General features: G+C 42.8%; 1 protein-coding gene, 1 non-coding gene and 1 pseudogene across 2 annotated transcripts; 2 read left to right on the top strand and 1 right to left on the bottom strand.

Moving 5' to 3' along the window:
- The first annotated feature begins 10,872 nt into the window (after positions 1 to 10,872).
- Positions 10,873 to 10,945, top strand: TRNAR-CCU (transfer RNA arginine (anticodon CCU)). The gene has a single exon. It is a non-coding gene; the product is annotated as a tRNA-Arg (tRNA).
- A 1,186-nt stretch (positions 10,946 to 12,131) lies between these two features.
- LOC133239090 (formylglycine-generating enzyme-like) lies at positions 12,132 to 14,848 on the bottom strand (annotated as a pseudogene).
- A 3,971-nt stretch (positions 14,849 to 18,819) lies between these two features.
- On the top strand, positions 18,820 to 22,998 carry ELOVL3 (ELOVL fatty acid elongase 3). Its single transcript, XM_061403270.1, has 4 exons — positions 18,820 to 19,984; positions 20,869 to 21,000; positions 21,640 to 21,791; positions 22,048 to 22,998. Exons 1-4 carry the CDS (start codon positions 19,884 to 19,886, stop codon positions 22,473 to 22,475), a joined length of 813 nt encoding a protein of 270 aa, XP_061259254.1. The 5' UTR covers positions 18,820 to 19,883; the 3' UTR covers positions 22,476 to 22,998.
- The last annotated feature ends 85 nt before the right edge of the window (positions 22,999 to 23,083 follow it).

The following is a 23,083-nucleotide window of genomic DNA, read 5'->3' on the forward strand; positions in this document are numbered from 1 at the left end:
TTTCAGGACTTCCTTGGTGGTCCAGTGGTTAAGAATCTGTGCTTCCATGCGGGGGCCTCAGGTTGGGGAACCAACATTCCACATGAGCATGGCATGGCCAAAACAGTTTTTTTTTCTTGCCTCTTTTTATCAATGTTATCTACTATTGATTGTCTTTCCCTAGATCCATTCATTCATTAGGGTTTGGCAACTAGTGATATTTTAATTCTCTTTTCTACTGAGTTTATTAGAATACTTCTATAAGGAGAAACTTCCCCTTATCACCTATTCAGTTACCCTGAGATATTCAACTTGTAGGAAAAGCATAACAAATGTTGATTCTTTTTTCTCTACCAATTGTCAAAATAATAAGTTGATTCCCTACCATCCCTCAAAAGTGACCAATAAAGTGGGCTTTTGTAGTATCATTATGAATAAATAGATTTAATCCTATTTGAAGCTATAATTCATTGAGGCTGTAACTCTTTGTAATACTCAAATGGTAGTTTTGGCTGGTGTGAATTTACTTAGGTTATCTCCAGAGTCCTTTGACACATCATTTGTCTTTATTAATTTCTTTGCTTCCTGATAATGACAGGTTATTTTAGGCCCATCTTCTGTATACAGATCCATCCCAGTCCTGGAATCAGCCATCTTAAGGAGTCCAGGTTACTTTTAACAAAATGACATTTAAAAACAACAAACTGAGTGCCAGGAATGCCGATTGGTACTGGGTTGGTCATGGACCCTAGGTCTTTTCAGTTAACAGAGCTAGAAAATACAATTTAAAAAAAAAGATTAAATATATCATGAGTTCATGTTGACACTTCCAATTCAAAATCAGCTATGGAGTTTTTACTTAACATCATCAGTCTTACTTCATTATCTCTTCTTAACAGTATAAAAAATTTCAGTTGTCAATAACAGCAACATTATTTTATTTTTTGTTATTTTTATTCTATTTCTCCCACAATACACAGTTTCAGAGCAACAATGACGCTAAATTGAAAGAGACACGTGTACCCCAATGTTCATTGCAGCACTGTTTACAATAGCCAGAACATGGAAGCAACCTAGATGCCCATCAGCAGATGAATGGATAAGAAAGTTGTGGTACATAGTCACAATGGAGTATTACTCAGCTATTAAAAAGAATGCATTTGAATCAGTTCTAATGAGGTGGATGAAACTGGAGCCTATTATACAGAGTGAAGTAAGTCAGAAAGAAAACACCAATATAGTATATTAATGCATATATATGGAATTTAGAAAGATGGTAATGATGACCCTATATGTGAGACAGCAAAAGAGACACAGATGTAAAGAACACACTGTTGGACTCTGTGGGAGAAGGCGAGGGTGGGATGATTTGAGAGAATAGCATTGAAACATGTATATTATCATATGTGAAATAGATCACCAGTCCAGGTTCATGCATGAGGCAGGGTGCTCAGGGCTGGTGCACTGGGATGAACCTGAGGGATGGGATGGGGAGGGAGGTGGGAGGGAGGGTCTGGATGGGGAGCACGTGAACACCCACGGCTGATTCATGTGAATGTATGGCAAAACCCACTACAATATTGTAAAGTAATTAGCTTCCAATTAAAAAAAATGAAAACAAACAAAAAACAATGTTGCCAATAACCACCACCAATATAATTACCAAAAACAATGAGGTTTTTTTTTAAAGTTGCTTTTTGTCCTTAGAGTACTTTTTACTATGGCTGTACAGTCAAATTAATGTATCTCAGTCATCTGAGATAGTTCTTTGTATACTTACACTACCCAAGACTCAATACATAGTTAGAGTATTTATTTTATTTATTTTCTCCCCAGTTTTATTGAGAACATTTAATTCCATTTTACTTTCTATTTAGGGGGGTTATTTTTACATTTTTATGTTTTGTCAGACTTTATGAGATATTCAAATATAATAAAGCTCACCAGTTTTAAGTATAGCATGAGATGAGTCTGAAAAAGACACGGAGATGTACAACCATCACCACAATCATTATATAGAATATTTTCATCACCCCCCAAATTTCTCTCATAATTCTTTGTACAGTCAGTCCCCTCCCCACATCTCTTGGCTCTTGTGTACAATTTGATGGACTTTGGTATAATACATTATTAACTGTTAAAAATTGTGGCAAAATATACTACATAAAATTGCCATTTTAATAATTTTTAAGTGTGCAATTCAGTGGCATTAGCTACATTCATAATGCTGTGCAACTGTCATCACTATTTAAAAAATGTTTTTATCACACCAAACAGAAATTCTATACCCATTAATTAGGAATTCTCCATTATCCACTCTGCCCAACATGTCCACGACTATAAGCATCTTTGCCATAGACATCACTGCTGCAGATGTTTATTGCACAAATATTTTTGCTCATAACTGATTGACCATAAGAAAGGCAATGCCAAAGAATGCTCAAACTACCGCACAATTGCACTCATCTCACATCCTAGTAAAGTAATGCTCAAAATTCTCCAAGCCAGGGTTCAGCAATACGTGAACCGTGAACTTCCTGATGTTCAAGCTGGTTTTAGAAAAGGCAGAGGAACCAGAGATCAAATTGCCAACATCCACTGGATCATGGAAAAAGCAAAAGAATTCCAGAAAAACATCTATTTCTGCTTTATTGACTGTGCCAAAGCCTTTGACTGTGTGGATCACAATAAAGTGTGGAAAATTCTTCAAGAGATGGGAATACCAGACCACCTGACCTGCCTCTTGAGAAACCTATATGCAGGTCAGGAAGCAACAGTTAGAACTGGACATGGAACAACAGACTGGTTCCAAATAGGAAAAGGAGTATGTCAAGGCTGTATATTATCACCCTGCTTATTTAACTTCTATGCAGAGTACATCATGAGAAACGCTGGACTGGAAGAAACACAAGCTGGAATCAAGATTGCCGGGAGAAATATCAATAACCTCAGATACGCAGATGACACCACCCTTATGGCAGAAAGTGAAGAGGAACTACAAAGCCTCTTGATGAAAGTGAAAGAGGAGAGTGAAAAAGTTGGCTTAAAGCTCAACATTCAGAAAACAAAGATCATGGCATCCGGTCCCATCACTTCATGGGAAATAGAAGGGGAAACAGTGAAAACAGTGTCAGACTTTATTTTGGGGGGCTCCAAAATCACTGCAGATGGTGACTGCAGCCATGAAATTAAAAGACGCTTACTCCTTGGAAGAAAAGTTATGACGAAGCTAGACAGCATATTCAAAAGCAGAGACATTACTTTGCCAACAAAGGTCCATCTAGTCAAGGCTATGGTTTTTCCTGTGGTCATGTATGGATGTGAGAGTTGGACTGTGAAGAAGGCTGAGCGCCAAAGAATTGATGCTTTTGAACTGTGGTGTTGGAGAAGACTCTTGAGAGTCCCTTGGACTGCAAGGAGATCCAACCAGTCCATTCTGAAGGAGATGAGCCCTGGAATTTCTTTGGAAGGACTGATACTAAAGCTGAAACTCCAGTACTTTGGCCACCTCATGCGAAGAGTTGACTCATTAGAAAAGCCTCTGATGCTGGGAGGGATTGGGGGCAGGAGGAGAAGGGGACAACAGAGGATGAGATGGCTGGATGGCATCGCCGACTGGATGGACGTGAGTCTGGGTGAACTCTGGGAGTTGGTGATGGACAGGGAGGCCGGGCGTGCTGCGATTCATGGGGTCGAGAAGAGTTGGACACGACTGAGCGACTGAACTGAACTGATTGACCATAAGACCATTCTGCTGTAAAAGATAAAATAACAAAAAACCAAAAAGGGACATTAAAAGGACATAATGAAACATATGAACAACGAAAGTAGAAAGACTTTATTGCAAAATACAAAATCCTTAAATAAACTAAAATGTGTGTGGGTTCACTGCAATACTGTGCAAATAACTGATTGTGGGCTACATGTAAGCACTTGTCTTACATGCAAGTCTTTTATTCACAGTTATATAATATATATAATATAATACATATTTTTGTCTTAGATTTTTGTAATATAATACATATTATAAATATATATTACATATATTTTTGTTGTCAGTGATGATTTATCTCCTTGTTCAGCATTGTACTTTTTCTTTTATATTAAAATTTCCTTTGTTAAGAGAAGTTTAAGTTTCCAGATACTAAGATGGATATTTTGTAACTGAGCTTTGTATTGTGTTGTGAAAACCTCTCCACTGTTGTTCCTGGCATCTTGTCCATCAACAGATGTTCAAAAGTTCTATGGGTCCTATGCCTTCAAATCACTGAAGGATTTGCAAACTGACATGTAACCATTTTTCAGTACAGTGTGCAATCTGGCTTTAAACACTTTTCTTTCACACTTCTTGTAAGTTTTATCAACCTATTTTGTATCAAGTTGACATACATTGTTGTTATCATCCACTATTTTAAGACTCTTCACTGTGTAGACCATAATGAGATCCAAGATTTATGTATTATAAAAATGGGAGTTCTGCATCAAGGGGAAATGAAACTAGACTGTCAACAAACTAATTTATCTTTTATGGCAAAATTGCATTATAGACAATTAGCTATGTAGCAAACATGCTTGCAACTTAAGATGTCTATAGCAAAGATGCTTGCAATGAAAGTACCTAGAACCCTCCCCAGCCCCTTGTGACCTCTAGTCTACTTTCTGTCTCTTTGAATTTGCTTAGCCTGGATATTTCATGTAAGTGGACTCAAACAACATTGTCCTTTGTGTCTACCTTCTTTTGCTAAGCATGTTTTCAAGATTCATCCATGTTGTAGCATGTGTCAGAATTTCACTCCTTTTCATAGTTGAATAATGTTCCATTGTTGTGGACATGTCACTTTGTAAAATTTTTATTTATTTTTAATTGGAGGATAATTGCTTTACAATATTGTGTTAGTTTCTGCCCTATATCAGCATGAATCAGTCGTAGTTATATGTATGTCCCCTCAGTCTTGAACCTTCCTCCCACCTCCCACTCCATCCTGCCCTCTAGGTTGTCAAAGAGCACCAGATTTGAGCTCCCTGAATCACATAACAAATTTCCACTGGTTATCTAATTTTACATACGGTCATGTATATGTTTCAATGCTACTCTCTCAATTCATTCCACCCTCTCTTTATCCTGCTGTGTACACAAGTTTGTTCTCTATGTCTTTGTGTCCATTGTGCCCTGCAGATGGATTCATCAGTACCATCTTTCTAGATTCTGTATATATGTGTTAATTTGTGATATTTGCCTTTCTCTTTTTGACTTACTTCGGACCTCCTTGGTCACTCAGACTGTAAAGAATCTGCCTGCAATGCAGGTAACCTGGGTTTAATCCCTGGATCAGGAAGATCCCCTGGAGAAGGGAATGGCTACCCACTCCAGTATTCTTGCCTGGAGAATTCCATGGACAGAGGAGCCTGGTGGGCTACAGTCCATGGGATCACAAAGAGTCGCACACAACTGAGTGACTAACACACATATTCTGACTTACTTCACTCTGTATAATAGGCTCTGTTGCTGCTACTGCTGCTGCTAAGTCACTTCAGCCGTATCCGATTCTGTGTGACCCCATAGACGGCAGCCACCAGGCTCCCCTGTCCCTGGGATTCTCCAGGCAAGAACACTGGAGTGGGTTGCCATTTCCTTCTCCAATGCATGAAAGTGAAAAGTCAAAGTGAAGTCGCTCAGTCGTGTCCGACTCTTAGCAACCCCATGGACTGCAGCCTACCAGGCTCCTCCATCCATGGGATTTTCCAGGCAAAGTACTGGAGTGGGGTGCCACTACCTTCTCTGATAATAGGCTCTAGGTTCATCCATCTCTTTAGAACTGAGTCAAATGTATTCCTTTTAATGGCTGAGTAATATTTGATCATGTGTATGTACAACAACTTCTTTATCCATTTGTCTGTTGATGGACATCTAGGTTGCTTCCACGTCCTAATTATTGTAAATAGTGCTGTGATGAACATTGGGGTACACGTGCCTTTTAGGATTATGGTTTTCTCAGAGCATATGCCCAGTAGAGGGATTGCTGAGTTATGTGGTAGTTTTATTCCTAGCTTTTATAGGAATCTCCATGCATATGTTACATTTTGCTTATCCATTTATCTCTTGATGGACACTTGTTTCCATATTTTGACTATTGTGAACAAAGCTGCTATGAAAATGCATGTCCAAATATCTCTTGAGACTCTGCCTTCAACTCTTTTGAGCTTAGGAGTAGAATTGCTGGATCATAAGGTAATTAAATGTTCAGCTCTTTGAGGAACTCCCAAATTATTTTCTGTAGTGATTGCACCATTTATTTTATTTATTTTCCTAACAGCAATGTATGTGTCAAATTTTCCACATTCTCAACAATACCTGCTGCTGCTAAGTCACTTCAGTAGTGTCCGACTCTGTGTGACCCCAGAGACAGCAGCCCACCAGGCTCCTCCGTCCCTGGGATTCTGGCAAGAACATTGGAGTGGGGTGCCATTGCCTTCTCCGCAACAATAACCTAGTAGGTGTGAAAGCCCAAGACAAATGCAAATCAAAACCTCAGTGAGATGCCATTTCACACCAACAATACTAATAGATGTGAAATGGCATCTCACTGAGGTTTTGATTTGCATTTCCCCTGGGCTTCTCTGGTGGCTCAGACAATAAAGTGTCTGCCTGCAATGCAAGAGATCTGGGTTTGATCCCTGGGTTGGCAAGATCCCCTGGAGAAGGAAATGGCAACCCACTCCAGGACTCTTGCCTGGAAAATCCCATGGATGGAGGAGCCTGGTAGGTTGCAGTCCATGGGGTCACAAAGAGTCAGACAAGACTGAACTTCACTTAATGACAGATTTGGGTTTCCCGGGTGGCGCTAGCAGTAAAGAACCTGCCTGCGAATGCAGGAGACTTAAGGGACTGTGAGTTCTATCCCTGGGTCAGAAAGATCCCCTGGAGGAGGGCATGGCAACCCACTCCAGTATTCTTGCCTGGAGAATCCCACGGACAGAGGAGCCTAGCAGGCTACAGTCCATAGAGTCGCAAAGAGTTGGACATGACTGAAGCAACTTAGCACACAATGACTAATGATGTTGAGCATCTTTTCATGAGCTTATTGGCCATTTGTATATTTTCTTTGGAGAAATGTCTATTCAGGTTATTTATTTATTTAAAACTGGATTGTTTGTCCATTTTTTTATATTTATCCCTCATTATATATTTAAAGCAGATTTCATATAGGCAACAATTGGGTCTTGTCTGTTTTATCCAGTCTGTCTTTTAATTGGTGTATTAAAAGACTACTCACATTTTAAATGTTTTTTGATAAAGTTGGATTAATATCTACCATATTTGTGACTATTTTCTATTCTATTCTTTGCAATTCTTTGTTTCTTTATTTGAATATTCTCCTTTTTTCTTCTCTAGTTTTTTTTCTTCTCTAGTTTTAATCCAGCATTTTATATGATTTCATTTTCTCTCCTCTCTTAGCATGTTAATTATACTTTAAAAAAGCTTTAGTGATTTCCCTAAAGTTTGAAATATACATTTACAACTAATCTAAGTCCAATTCCAAATACACTATACCAGTTCATGAATAGTGCAGGTATCTTATAAAAGAATTATAAATCCCTCCTTCCTGTCCCTTATAATGTTGTCATTCATTTCACTTATCTATAAGCTGTAATCTCCCAACACATTGTTGCTATTTTTATTATTTATTTATTTATTTGTGATTGCGCTGGGTCTTCCTTGCTGTTTACAGGCTTTCTCTAGCTGCCGCAGGAGGGGCTACTTTTCATCGTGGTGCGTGGGCTTCTCGTTGCGATGGCTTCTCTTGACATTGAGCACAGACTTTAGGTGCTTGGGCTTCCGTAGTCGCAACTCGTGGACTCTAGAGCACCGGCTCAATAGTTGTGGTGTGTGGGTTTAGTTGCTCTGCGGCATGTGGAATCTTCCCGAACCAGGGATCAAACTTGTGTTCCTATATTGGAAGGCAGATTCTTACCACTGTACCACTAGTGAAGTCCTGTTGCTATTATTTGAATAGCTGTATATTAGATCAATAAAATGAAAGATTTTATGTTCATTTGTTCCTTCTCTAATGCTCTTTTTTTGTTATATAGATGCAAGTTTCTGACCTATACCATTTTTCTTCTCTCTAAAGAATATCTTTTAATGTTTCTTGCAAGACAGGTCCACTGGCAACACATTCCCTTGGTTTTTGTCTGGAACATTCTTTATTTTTTCTTCACTTTTAAACATAATTTTGCAGTAATGAAGACCGAGCACAGCCACAAGTAAATAAATAAAATAAAAATAAGCAACAACAACAATAATAATAAAAGAACCTGGTAGAGATTCTGAAATAAATATTTATGAAAGTTTGTGGGCCTCTTATGATTAGGCCCTCAGGAGTTTTTGATTCTCAAGCTAGTCCACACAACCTCCAGAAATTTGTCAATTACTGTTAACATGTTCTTACCAGTTGCTTGCTCCAGTGGCTTCCATTCCCTATAAACTGTGATTGTCTGTAATTGCCTGTCTATCCAGTTTCAGAGGCAGTAGCTTGCCCTGAAAATTTTTTGTTTTAAGAATAATTACATAGAAATCTAGAAGGAAATATGTCAAAGTGTAATGGTAAACCCACAAACATGTTTTTTGCTTTTGTTGAGTAGTAGAAACATGGTACATTCATGTAGGGAAATAGTATGCTTGCTCCTTGGCTGCTTACTTCGCTTCAGTAAGTGTCCGACTCTTTGTGACCCCACGGACTGTAGCCCACTGTCTACAGTCCGAGGCTCCTCTGTCCATAGGATTCTCCAGGCAAGAATACTGGAGTAGGTTGCCATTTCCTACTCTAGGGGATTTTCCCAACCCAGGGATAGAACCTAGGCTTACTGTACTGTAGGCAGATTCTTTACCACTGAGCCACCGGGGAAGCCTAGAACTGAAGATTACTTAAAACAATTAAGGTGATGCTGATCAGACCACTGCATGGCCAATTTTAAGATGACTGTCGGAGCCGACTGCTATTTTTGCATATAGTCGCCTCCCTCCATCTGTGAAATCTCTTGCCCTCTGATGTCAGTGGGATAGGAGTTGGCCTTGGGACAGGAGTCTACCCTCTCCCTACCCGCCCCCCTCCATAGTTGGCATCCAAAATAAAGCAAATTTTCCTTTTCACCAGTCTTGCCTCTTCATTGGCTTTTGAACAGTAAGCAGCTGAACCCCACTTTCGTTTACACAAACATACATTTTTATACATAGATGATGTATGAAAGGATCCACAAGAAACTAGTAATTGTGGTTGCCTCATGGACGGAGGAGCCTGGTAGGCTGCAGTCCATGGGGTCGCTAAGAGTCGGGCACGACTGAGCGACTTCAATTTCACTTTTCACTTTCATGCATTGGAGAAGGAAATGGCAACCCACTCCAGTATTCTTGCCTGGAGAATCCCAGGGACAGAGGAGCCTAGTGGGCTACCGTCTATGGGGTCACACAGAGTCGGACACAACTGAAGCGACTTAGTAACAGCAGCAGATACGACTGTGTGACTGAGAATGCACTGGGAAAAAGAATTAAGGATAGGAATGGGAGAGAGTTGATTTTCTCAGTTTACTTTTTATTCTTTTTCACTTTTTTACGACTTACTTTAACTTTGTGTGTGTGTATTTGTAATGGAAAAAATGCCATTGTGTCCTCTATTCTGATTGATTTCAGAACACTTTCAGGACATGGAAAGAAGAATTGTAAAACTTGGTGTCAGCTGTGGGAATAGTGGCCCATGTTCCCAGTGTGATTTGCCAGTAGTCAAAATTATAGAGACAGAAAGTAAAATGGTGTTTGTTAGAGTCTGGAGCTGGGGGAGAGAATGAGGAGTTATCGCTTAATGGGTATTGAGTTTCAGTTTTGTGAAATGAAAAGAATTCTGGAGATGGATGATGTTGATGGCTGTGCAACAATATAAATGAAGTTCATACCATTGAACTGTGCACTTAAAAATGGTTGAGCTGGTAAATTTTACGTGTATTTTACCACAATTTAAAAAATTGGAAAAAAACCCACAAGACAGTTCTTAACATTTTAAAGTACAAATATATAGAACTTTATAATAACAGAAAAAGAACTATTAATGACAGAGAAGGATAAGTTAAGGTTTTCCCAGATTTTAAAAAAACCTAAAGAACTTATTGCTATAATAGCAGACACGCCCTACAAGAAATGCTAAACAGTTGTTCCAACTGAAACGAAAGGAGAGTAACTAAAAACTGTACAAAGAAGTAAAGAACACCAGTAATTATACCTACATAGTTAGGTGTAAAATCCAGTACTGTTGTATTTTTGGTTTGTAGCTTCTCTTTTTTCCCTATATGATTAAAAGACAAATGCAAAAACAACAATTATCTATGTCAATGGGCACACAATGCATACATATGTAATCTGTGACAATAACAACATAAGGAAGGGAGGATGAAGCTGTGTAAGAGCAGAGTTTTGTATACTCTTGAGGCTAAGTTGGTTTAATTCAAACTAGATTATTATTAACCGAAGCTGTTACCTCTAACACCCGGCCACTAAGAAAATAACTAAAAACAAAATCAGAAAAAGAAATGAGAAGAGAATCAAAATAGTGCACTAGAAAAAAATTAAGCACAAAGTAAGGCAGCAGTAGGAACTTCCCTGGTGGTGCAGTGGTTAAGACTCTGAGTTTCCAACACGGGAGCTGGTGTTCAATCCCTGGTTGGGGAACTAGATCCCACGTGCCACAACTAAAGAACCTGCATGCCACAACTAAGACCCAGTGCAGCCAAATAAATAATAAATATTTTTTAAAAAGATAAAGCACAATAGAGTCACCCCAGTGATGTTCCTGTGTGTTCAGATTGCTGAATTTGAGTGAACCATCCTTGAAAAAACAAGGGACTTCCCTGGTGGTCCAATGGCTAAGACTCTGTACTCCTAATGCAGGGGGTCTGGGTTCGATTCCTGGTCAGGGAACTAGATCCCACATGGCACAACTAAAGACTCTGCATGCTCATCAAAGATTGAAGATCATGTTTGTAACAACTAATGCCTGGCACAGCCAAATAAATAAATTGAAAAAAAAAAAAGAAAAAACAAAATACAATGTGAATAGAAAGACTCATCACTGCCACCCCCCATCCTTTTCTAAAAATAATTTATAAGAAAAAATCATTAATATTTTACATAATTAGTTTCACCCAAGGTTCACACATGGAAGAAATAGCTAAGACATAACATCATAAATTCTCACTATGAAATCACAATAGAATCTGATATATTCTGAGTATTTGCAAGTTGGGAGAGAGCCTCAGAGATTATATTACTCATCCCCTCACTGCAGAGATGAGGTAGGTCACTGAGGCCCAAGAAGGTCTAGTGTGGGACCTTGGGGTCTAACCCCAGGGACAGCGCCTGGGTAGAATGCAGGCCTCCTGAAGCCTAACTCAGGGTGCCCTCTACTCCTTCGTCTTTATCAAAAGTAAACATGCTGCTGCTGCTAAGTCGCTTCAGTTGTGTCCGACTCTGTGTGACCCCAGAGACGGCAGCCCACCAGGCTCCCCCGTCCCTGGGATTCCCCAGGCAAGAACACTGGAGTGGTATGCCAGTTCGTTCTCCAATGCACAAAAGTGAAAAGTGAAAGTGAAGTCGCTCAATCATGTCTGACTCCTATCGACCCCATGGACTGCAGCCTACCAGGCTCCTCCGTCCATGGGATTTCCCAGGCAAGAATACTGGAGTGGGGTGCCATCGCCTTCTCCGAAAGTAAACATAAAATTCACCAAATGATAAAGTGCACATGCTAATGTGGGCAAGAGCTTCAGTCGTATCCAACTCTTTGTGACCCCACGGACTGTAACCTGTCAGACTCCTCTATCAGTGGGATTTTCCAGGCAAGGATACTCAGATGGGTTGCCATGCCCTCCTCCGGGGGATCTTCCCCACCCAGGAGTTGAACCTATATCTCTTACATCTCCTGCATTGGCAGGTGGGTTCTTTACCATTAACTGCCTCCTGAGAAACCCCACACAAGGTGGTGCAGATTAGCAATTTGGTCTTGCAATGTGATTCCTTTAGCCATCAGTCAGTTATGTAACCCACCTTGGAGTGGGAATTTTTCATACGAGATTGTTCAGCATTCTGAGGGAAGACTCATACAGGCTAAACACGGCTTCTTCGTGGATTCAGGAAGATTTTTCATGGCTCTTAGCCTGTGGTGGGCAGGCTGTCAGCTGCACAGCAGAATTCCAGTTTCCAAGCAGCACTGTGAGGTGCGTCCTGGCTTCAAGCAGCACAGCGATATCTGTATGGTGCATGCAGGATAACCTTTCTTCATCCAGTCTTTCCCCAAAGGAGGGCCTTTTGGATTAATCATTCCTTCGACAAAATGGTGAATGGTCCACACCAGTCTGAAGTCCACTCCTAGGCGTCCCTACTATATTGATATAAACCATAACCATTATGAGGAAAGGCGTTAGCAGACACTGTCTCTGTGGTCTCTGGTGTTGGTCATGGGAAACTCGCCCTGTCAAAGGTTGGTATAATGTTGGCCTTTTGGCTACAGTTTCTTGCCCCGGGGGAAATGTCTAGTTTGCAGACCTCCTCGACAGCAATATTCCCACTCAACTTTCATGGGTAACCACTTCCCTGCCCAGGTGCAGTAGGCAACGGTGTGGTTTCAGGAGCCTGGGTGATCTGGCCTGGGTCAAACAGTAGAGTCGGGCCCTTCCGGGTGTCTCCAGGTAGTGCCTTTAACAGGTAACCACCAGGGAGCATCTGTAACTGCCTGTTGGCTATCAGACTTCCTGTGCTCACTCAACATCTCTTCAAAGCCAAAGGAGTCAGCAAACTTGTCATGCTCTGTCAAATAGCTGGTTGAGTTTACAGCTTCTCAAATTTAGCCTTACTGACCTCATAGGCGTCCTTGTAAAAAGCATCAATAGCAACTCTCTTCACAGATGCTTCTCCATCCTACTTTATCTGAGGATCATCAGTGCCCATTGTAAATACTCTGGCAGGGATGGGGCCATTTTGGTGGGTAGAAACAGCCGATCTCCGGGCGTCTTGTGAGTATAGGTGTGCAACCCCCATCTGCTACAGACCCCGGGGCACTGGGGAATGCCCAAACTGCCCGAGCCTGTGAGGAACACCACGCCCAGGCCTCTTTGCCTCCCACCAGCCAGCCTGGGCCCCTCATCAAGAGCAGAGGCAACAAGAGGATGAGCTAGATACAGTTTTTGTTTTTTTTTGTTTTGTTTGTTTTTAAAAAACCTTAGATTTTCTTTATTCATTGGTCCATTTCTACAACAAATATATCCAAAACACTACACGATAAAATTATTTACAACATTTCCAAATGAGAAGATTCTTTATGCCCTGCTACTGCTATTCACACACAGTACTTCCACAGCACATCATGAGAAGATTCAGTTCAGTTCAGTTCAGTCGTCAGTTGTGTCCAACTCTTTGCGACCCCATGAATCGAAGCACGCCAGGCCTCCCTGTCCATCACCAACTCCCAGAGTTCACTCAGACTCACGTCCATCGAGTCAGTGATGCCATCCAGCCATCTCATCCTCTGTTGTCCCCTTCTCCTCCTGCCCCCAATCCCTCCCAGCATCAGAGTCTTTTCCAATGAGTCAACTCTTCGCATGAGGTGGCCAAAGTACTGGAGTTTCAGCTTCAGTATCAGTCCTTCCAAAGAAATCCCAGGGCTGATCTCCTTTAGAATGGACTGGTTGAATCTCCTTGCAGTCCAAGGGACTCTCAAGAGTCTTCTCCAACACCACAGTTCAAAAGCATCAATTCTTTGGCGCTCAGCCTTCTTCACAGTCCAACTCTCACATCCATACATGATAAGATTACCCTGTACTCTAAACTGGTTAAGAAATGTGAAAACTAATAATGTAATCACATTAGCCCTCCTCAATATGTGGCAACATTTTAGAAACCTTGAACTTCATCTTGCAACATCTAAAGAGTTCAACAACAGCTTTCCCCATTGTACTTTACGAAATAAGTTGCAGGGACTAGGAGAAGAATCACATTGTCAAGATAACTAACTGTACAGAAATGGATTTAAAAAGTCACACCTCAAAATTACTTTTTGTGAATTTCACACACATTTACAAATATCACATTGTCATCCAGCTTGTTTACTTGGATTTTCTTTGCTTGGACTGCACCACATTGGTTATGTCTTTAGCAGAGCTAGGGGCTGAAGCAGAGAGGATGGTTCACGATGTCCATTTTCCATATTGTCAGAAGCCACAAGCCAGCTCTTCACTTTGAGCGTTTATTTGGCTTGGAGTTTTGGACTTTTCAATTACCTCTTTGGGCTCTCTGTTTTGTCCAGAGACTATGGCAGCATTTGCCTTGAGTTCTAACCTGGGAACAGACCCCTGTAGTGTTGTGGCTGGAGTTTCCTTTGGGACCAAACTCTGTGAAGGGCCTGATGGTCAGCTTGAAAATTCTGGCTGTTTAGGGCCTGAGTTTTCCAAGCTAATTCCTTGTTTTCCAGGTAATGGCTGCTTATCAGCCTCCTCCAGACCAGCTGGGTGAGTATCTGGAGTGCTTGGATTCGCTATTTTTCTTCTACCAAGGAGGTTTCTTCTTCTGTTTATTTGCATTGATGTTATTTTGCTTATTTTGTACCCCAAAATTGCCTGTAGAGATATCACTCTGCAATAAGTTGACCAACAATGGGTTTGTTCGTGTGACATCCTTATTGACTGGGAAGCCTAGATTCTGACCACAAAACATCTGATTTCCATTGGGTGCACCAATGGAAGGTGCGTTGAAAGGCATCCGATGGCCGGAGAAGTAGTTTCTGGGGGCACTGTTTCCCTGCATGGCCTGCACATGAGGGCGGGGGAACATGGTGCTTTGTTGCATGCTAACATCAGGCATCATCTGAGACGAGCTATCATTATTTGCTATAGTAGCAGGATCACCATGCTGCTGGGCCATACAGGTATATGTATGTGTGTGTGTGTGTGTGTGTATGTATATATATATATATATATATACATACACACAATTTATGTATTGGCTGTGCTGGGTCTTCATTGTTTCATGGGCTTTTCTCTAGTTGTGGTGAGTGGGGGCTACTTTCTAGATGCAGTGCACAGGCTTCTCACTGCAGAAACTTCTCTTATTTTGAAGCACAGGCTCAAGGGGGCATGGACTTCAGTAGTTGTGGCACATGTGCTCAGCAGTTGCAGCTCCTGGGCTCTAGAGCACAGGCTTAATAGTTGTTGGGCTATATAGTTTTAAATATTGTTTTTCTTTCACATTACTTTGTAAACATGGTTTTGTGTTTCTCCATGTTCTGGCAGCAGCAAGCTGTTTTATAATATTAGTATTTAATAATTTAAGCTTTCATTATAGGGTTGTTTGCAGCTTTTTTGAGTCCCAGTGATGTAAGTGTTTTAGTACATATAGATTTTTTTTCTTTTATTCTATTTCACTGGGTTTTAAATTCCTAGATGAGAGATTGGGTCAAAAGAAAGCCAGTTGGCTCTTGCCAAGTGTTACCTAAGTATGCCTCTAGAAGGATTATTACCTGGCCCTAGACAGGTGTGAATATATCTGTTTCCCAACGCTGATACCCAGCGTTGGGTATCTAATTTTTACTTGGTTTAATGGTTGTTAATTGGAACCATACTATACTTACAGTCTTTAATTTGTATTTCCCTAATTACTAAGGAAGTTGAGTCTTTTTAAAAATAAATATGTTGTTTATTACTTGTTTATCCTGTTAGATGCCTACTCGATTCAAAGCAACAGACATTCTGAGTGCCCACTCTGTGCTAGGAGCTGTGTACATCCCTTAAAGGGGCAGTGACCTAATAAAAATGATCCTTTGGAATAGGGTGGGGGAACCAGGATAGTATAGGAAACATAAGAGTAGCTATACTCTCTCAGTAGAAGCACAGTCCTGGCAAACTGCTTGGGGAAAGGCCTGTGGGTGGAAGACAAAGAAGGGAAGGGTTGACTCTGCCTGAAAAAGATTAGGCTTTTGCAGGGTAGGTGACTTTAGAGCTAGGGCTGAATAAGATTTGTCCAGGTGAGAAAATGATGTATGGGGAGAGGGGACAATATGAAAAGAGGTCAACAGGTTGAAAAGTCTGATAATATGGTGCTTGTGTAATGGGGCTGTGACTCTTCCATTATAGCTAAGACACAGGATGCTGGAGCTGAGGAATGATGGGACATTGGCTGGAAAGGAAGAGTCAGGACTAACCTTGGGAATCTGACCTTGGTCCTGAAGAATTTTTGTTCTTTTTTTAAAAAAAGTATTTATTTATTTGGCTGCATTGGGTCTTGGTTGTGATACATGCAGTCTTTGTTGTGGCACAGGAGCTTAGTTGCTTCACAGAATGTGGGATCTTAGTTCCTAAACCAGGGATGGAACTCCTGTCCCCCCACATTGGAAGGTGGATTCTTAACCACCGGACCACCAGGAAAGTCTCAAATATTTTGTTCTTAAAGAGGAATGACAGGAGCTAATGTATGTTTTAGAAAGATGTTTCTGGTAGCTAAAGAATCTGCCTGCCAATGTAGGAGATGCGGATTCGATCCCTGGGTTAGAAAGATTCCCTGGAGAAGGAAATGGAAACCCACTCCAGTATTTTTGCCTGGGAAATCCCATGGACAGAGTCCAGCGGGGTATAATCCATGGGGTCACAAAGAGTTGGACATGAATTTGCAACTAAACAGCACTTTTGGTAGTTAATAAGAGGTAGACATGTTCCTTGCCTTTATGGAGCTCAAGGACTAGTGGGGGAAACAAGTGTTAAACAAGAAATCATAATTATAAGCTCTCATTGAATGAAATGAGTCCCCGTATGGGCCACTCTCTTCTTTGCTTTCCTGGTGGCTCAGATGGTAAAGTGTCTGCCTACTATGCAGGAAACCTGGGTTCAATCCCTAGGTTGGGAAGATCTGCTGGAGAAGGAATTGGCAACCCACCCCAGTACCCTTGCCTGGAAGATCCAATGGACAGAGGAGCTCAGTAGGCTATAGTTCATGGGGTCTCAAAGAGTCGGACATGACTGAGTGACTTCAATTGAAAGAAAAAATGTCATGCTTTGAGAGCAATTTATATGTAACAGGGGTAGCAGACCAACTCCAAAGGTCAGGGAGGGTTTCCCCTAGGAAATAATTTCTGGAGGTGTTTCTTCTTCTGCTCTTACACACACCTCTCACTTAAGTCTTACCATTAAACTTCACAGATAAAAGCAATGTAAAATATTTGAAACCCAGAATTGAATATACATATTCTACATGCATTTGTAAACCTCCCCAAATGATTCACCCTGACATTCCCTTGTATCTGGTCCCCAGTATCCCTTCTTTGTAAAAAATGTTAAATTTCATTTTATTTATTTACTCGTTTATTTTATTTTGGCTGCACTGAGTCTTCATTGTGGTGCACTAACTTTCTCATTGCAGCACGTGGGCTTTGTTGCCATAAGGTATGTGAGATCTTAGTTCTCTGACTAGGGATCAAACCTCATCCCCTGTGTTGGAAGGCAGATTCTTAACCACTGGACTATGAGGGAAGTCCCCACAGTATCCTTCCATTGACGTTATCTGACTTGTATACTGACCCCAACCTTGTGAGGCAGGCAGGCAAGTGTGACTCTCAACATTTTATTGATGAAGAATGTGAGTTTCAGGTTAGGTAACTTGCCTAGAATCACAGGACTAGTTAATATGTACAGGCATTTGAATCCAGGTCTTGTAATACCTATGTGGAATTCTTTTCTTTTTTAAGAAAATTTTTTTTAATTAGTAAAGGTCTCAACAAGTGGTCACACCTATGTTCTTTTTATTTATTTTTTTTTTTTTTTTTGGCTGCATGTGTGGTGTGTGGAATCTTAGTTCCTAACCAGCCTGCTCTCCCTGCATTGGGAGTGCAGAGTATTAACCACTGGATTGTCAGGGAAGTCCCTAGGTGGAATTATCCTTGCAATGCTCATTCTTTTGTTTGTTCATTAATCCATCTAATATGCACTGATCACCTTCTGAGTGTCAGGCTATGTGTGAAGCAATCCAGAACCACAAAAGGTTTTAAGCAGGAAAGTAGCATGATCCAATTTAGGTTTTAGAACCTTCTTTTGGATGAGAGGACAGAAAGAAGTGGTTTTCAAAGTATGGTTTGAGGCCACACTGGGTCAGACGGGTCTTCCAGATGGCACTAGTGGTAAATAACTCACCTACCAATGCAGGAGATCTAAAAGATTCAGGTTTGATCCCTGGGTTGTGAAGATCCCCTGGAGGAGGGCATGGAAACCTACTCCAGTATTCTTGCCTGGAGAATCCCATGGACAGAGGAGCCTGGCAGGCTACAGTCCATGGGGTTGCACAGAGTCAGACACGACTGAAGTGACTTAGCATACATTCAGGCACTGGGTCAGTGGCTCTGGGGTTGGTGATATGCCAGGTTTGGGTACTGTTTTTTTCCCCTAATGCAATAGAAAGTGCTATATCAGAGAAGAAAGTGTCAACTAATTATGAAGAGGTGCTGGCTGTAGCAACCAGGTGAGAGATGACACAAAACAGAGACAAAGGGATGTACCTGGGGGTCATTGAGCTAGCATGGCAGGACTTCCCACTCACCCTTAGCTCATACAGTAGCTGAGAAGTGAAACTGGAATTCCTACCTAGGTCCTCTGGCTACAGAGCCTGTGGGCTTACTGCACATAACCATTTATAGCCACTTCATGATTTTAAATATTTTGTATTTATTTCTCTTAGCATTTGTTTTGCATATCTCTATCGTGTCTCAAACTGCCTTCAAGCCTTGTATTTCCCCCTCATTTTCATAAAGTCTAGGACAGAAACAAGGGACAGATGAGTAAGGCCTTAAAATTTTTTTAATGTTTATTTATTTGGGGCTGGGTTCACAGGCAAGGAAAAAGTAGATTTGATAAACACAGACTAGGGAAGAACCGCAGGATACTGGGAGATGAGCAGCACCTCCTCTTCTATAAACCCCTGGCAGTCTCCAGGAAGCCTGAAGACAATAATCCCAGAAGCCCAGAGGGTGACCCCACTTCCTTCCCAGGGTTATTACTGAGTATCAGGCTGGAGCCGGCAGGAATTCAAGAAACTGTAAAGAAACCACAGCCTCAACAACCAACTCTCCAAACATCAACACCAACTACCTCGACAATAAAACTCGTTACAATTCATCTCCCTCCCACTTACAACTGCAGACCAGAAGGAAGCAGAGGGGCCTACGGGAAGGGCTCTTTGCTGCCCCTTCCCCTGCCTGACCCATCCTCATGGGGATGAGCCTGGTTTTCCCAGGGTCTTGGGGAGGCGGGAAACTGACACCCTGTCTCCGAATGGGGGCACTAGAGAAACGGAGGACACCTTCATTCTCTCCTCATTGCCAGATAGGTCAGAACTAAAACCAACTGAGGCAAAGGTTATAGTTGGCAGTGCCAGGAGAAGCCTGTCACATCCCAGTAATCCCAAAGCCACAGCGGCTAAACTAAGCAGGTCAGACTTGAGGTGGGCGAGAAAAAGATGGGGAGGTGGGCGTGGCGAAGGCCTAAGGTAGTGGGAGGCTTCTGGGGCGCTGCCCTTAAGAATGACCAATCAGAGAGTAGCTTGCAGCCGAGGGGCGGGACCGGGGAGCATCTTTGTCGCGATTGGATGAAGGCCGGGAGCGGGGGGCCGCGGCGCGCCTAGGACCGCTGCTTTGCAATTTCTCATTATATACTGCAGTGGCCGCGGCTGTGGAAGCCGGCTGGACTGCAGCCCACGTGCCTGCATCTGAGGCTCTGGCTTGCCGCGGAGTTCCTTGCCGCGGGTCTAGTCAGTTCTGCCCCCAAGGTTCTCTCCATCCTCTGTCTCCTAGCTCTCGTCCAGCTCCCGACCTCAGCGTCTGCAAAACAAAATGGTCACAACCGTGAATACTTCAGATGAAATAGAGCAGATGTTCCAGCCCTACAACTTCGAGCTGTTCCGGAACATGAGGCCCTTTTTGGAGGAGTACTGGTGAGACCTGTAGAAGGGGAAGGGCCATGTTAGGGGCCTAACTCTGATGACCGCTATTTGGGGGGATTGGTGGAATGGGGGAGGGCGAGACAGAATACCCACAGAGATTTTGCTAAGGAGCAAAGGTATCGGATTCCCCAGTACTGACTTCACGTCCCTGTTGTCCAAGGTACATACAGGTAGTGTGGCACCTCAAAGAGGTGAGAAAGAAAGGCAGGAATAAGAGGATGGGATGAAGAATTTAGGAGGAGACAGAAACCAAGCGGGGAAAAGTGTAGTGAGAACTCTGAAGACTGGGGTTGATCTGAACTCCTACTCCCACCCACCTTATAGACGACTCTCCATCCTTTGTGGCTGCATGTGTGCGCATGCGTGCATGGGCTGATGCCTGAAGACTGCTCTTCACAGTTATCATCTTGTTCCTCAAATGTTCCATCATCCATGCTGTGGAGAAGGAGGCAAAATCTGGATACTCTTCCAAAATTTCCCCAGACTTTGCCCTAGAGCCCCTCAGAGCTTCAGCCAATTTGCTATGACCAACCAGGCAGAAGCTGTTGCCACATTCTTTGTACATCACAGCCTTGGTTTGCTTCTAGAAATGGACCAGCAGCTGTCACCCACTCCCAACCCCGGGAACCTTGGTTATAGCTGCTGCCCTGTGTAAAGTACTTTACATATATTAACACTGTCAGGAGAGGAGTGTTATTCCCCCCATAAAAATAAGGAAACTGATGCTCAGAGCAGGAAGTAGGTTTTCCAGTGTCACACAGCTAGTAAGTGGCAGAAGTAGAATTTCAATCCAGAGCACTGACCTGGAGATGAGTGGACATTCCTCTAACCAGCTCCCACCCATAAGCCCATCCACTCTGCCTTCTGCCTGCCAGGACAACCTCATTCGCCATAGCTCTGATCTACCTGCTGCTCATCTTCGTGGGGCAAAACTACATGAAGGCACGGAAGGGCTTCAACCTGCAGGAACCTCTCATCATTTGGTCCTTTTGCCTTGCAGTCTTCAGGTAAGACCTTCCCCACTCCAACCTATCTTATAGACCCTAGACCCTCATTCTATCCCTAAGAGCTTTCTAAAAACCTCAATTGCATCAACTGCCCAAGTTGCCTCCTAACTCTCTCCTTATTCTGTTCTTTCAGCTCTGACTCCTCTCCCCGGGTTCCACTCTCCTGTCTTCCTTCTTCTCCAGTTCCTAGACTAGTAGTCTCTGCTCTCTCTCATGAGACCTCTTGTGCTCATTGAGTCTGGATAATTCCAACAATTTCCCCAGCCTCTAATACTCTCTGCATCTAACACTCTCTCCCAAGACCTTCCAATAACTTCCCCAGCCCCTTCTTTCCATATTCCCTCCTCACCCCCATCCTGCCACCTGTCTCCTTCCAGGCTCCTACCCATCCTATGAACCCTATTCCCTAGCTCAGTTTTCAATCTCAGCCTCTAGCACTCCCTGGTCCCTCCCCAGCCTTCATGTCTTCTATTTTCTAGATTACTGGTTGGCTTTACCAGGTTGGCATTGGGATCTCAGAAGCTGTGACCCCTTTGGAAGGGTGGGGAGGTGGTGGAACTTGGATCAGTGACTTGACCAGGCCAAGGGTTAAGGTGCCTGGGAATGACCCTTTCACCCTTTTCCTCTGTTCCATTTCAGTATCTTCGGGACACTGAGGGTGTGGGGCTACATGGGGGCCGTGCTACTTAGGGGGAGCCCAAAGCAAACTGTTTGCTTCACCTCCTTCGTCGACAGTCCCATAATCCAATTCTGGTCCTTCCTGTTTGTTCTCAGCAAGGTCGTTGAACTTGGTGAGTGGCAAGGGTTTGTCTCTCTGGTGTCCAGTCAGTTGCATCCCTCCACAGGCCCTCCCCTTTACCCATCACATGGAGACTTCCTTCCCCACCCCTGGGTCCTAAAAACACCTCTCACCCAAGCCCCTCTTCAGATTCTCTGCCATAAAGACCCCTCTCCCTGTCCTGAAAATTTCCCATGTGCCCCCACATCAAGTTCAGAGGGTGGTCCCAACACTAGGTGATATGTTAGCTATGACTCCTCATCTCCCAGGAGACACGGCCTTCATCATCCTGCGTAAGCGGCCACTCATCTTTGTGCACTGGTACCACCACAGCACAGTGCTGGTGTACTCGAGCTTTGGATACAAGAACAAGGTGGCTGCAGGCGGCTGGTTCATGACCATGAACTTTGGTGTACATGCCGTCATGTACACCTACTACACTCTGAAGGCTGCCAAAGTGAAGTCCCCCAGCTGGTTTCCCATGCTCGTCACCAGCCTGCAGATCCTGCAGATGTTTATAGGAGCCACTGTCTGTATCCTGGCTTACATCTGGAGACAGGAAAAGGGATGCCACACCACAGAGGAACACTTCTTCTGGTCCTTCATCTTGTATGCAACCTATTTCGTTCTTTTTGCCAAGTTCTTCCACCAAAACTACATAATTCCCAGGATCAAAGCCAAGACCAAGAGCCAGTAAACAGTTGGAGAAAGAGAAGAAGCCCCAAGCCCTCTCTCCTCCCCAGGGGACTGAGGGGCTGAGCTTAGGTTTGAGGGAATGATTAGGAAGCCTTTCCTGTATGGTTTCCCCATGGGATGTATACTCCAAGGTGGCAGGAGATGATGACAGTCAAGAAATATCACCCCTGGGGTGGGGATATGATCTAGTACTTTGATGTTTCTGTTGGTAATGTGAAGGCCAAGCAGGCCCTGGGATGGGGGTGGGACTAAGGAGGCTCCCCCAAACTGAGTTATTTATGTTTCCAGAAATCTTTCTCCTTCTTGCTCTGTTTTTTAATTAAAGATTCCAACAAGGTTTTCAGGGTTTGGGGATTTACAGGAAGGAGGCGACTGCTGTGTTGGAGGAGGGCCGCTGGCAGTGGGATGATGAGTGGGTGAGAAGCTTACAACAGTGTGTGGAAGGCTGAGAGTCACACACAGAGACATTCAATAAGAATCCTAGGCCTGTTAGGCACTTAATAAATGTCTGTTACAGACCAGAATTTTATTGCTGTTAGAGGCAAAAGCCCCTCATAGGAACAGTGAGAAACAGATGCGCAAAGGTGGAGTAAATTTCTAAAGTCGTAG

This window comes from Bos javanicus, chromosome 26 (assembly GCF_032452875.1).
Source record: "Bos javanicus breed banteng chromosome 26, ARS-OSU_banteng_1.0, whole genome shotgun sequence".
In the NCBI taxonomy this organism is placed as follows: Eukaryota; Metazoa; Chordata; class Mammalia; order Artiodactyla; family Bovidae; genus Bos; species Bos javanicus.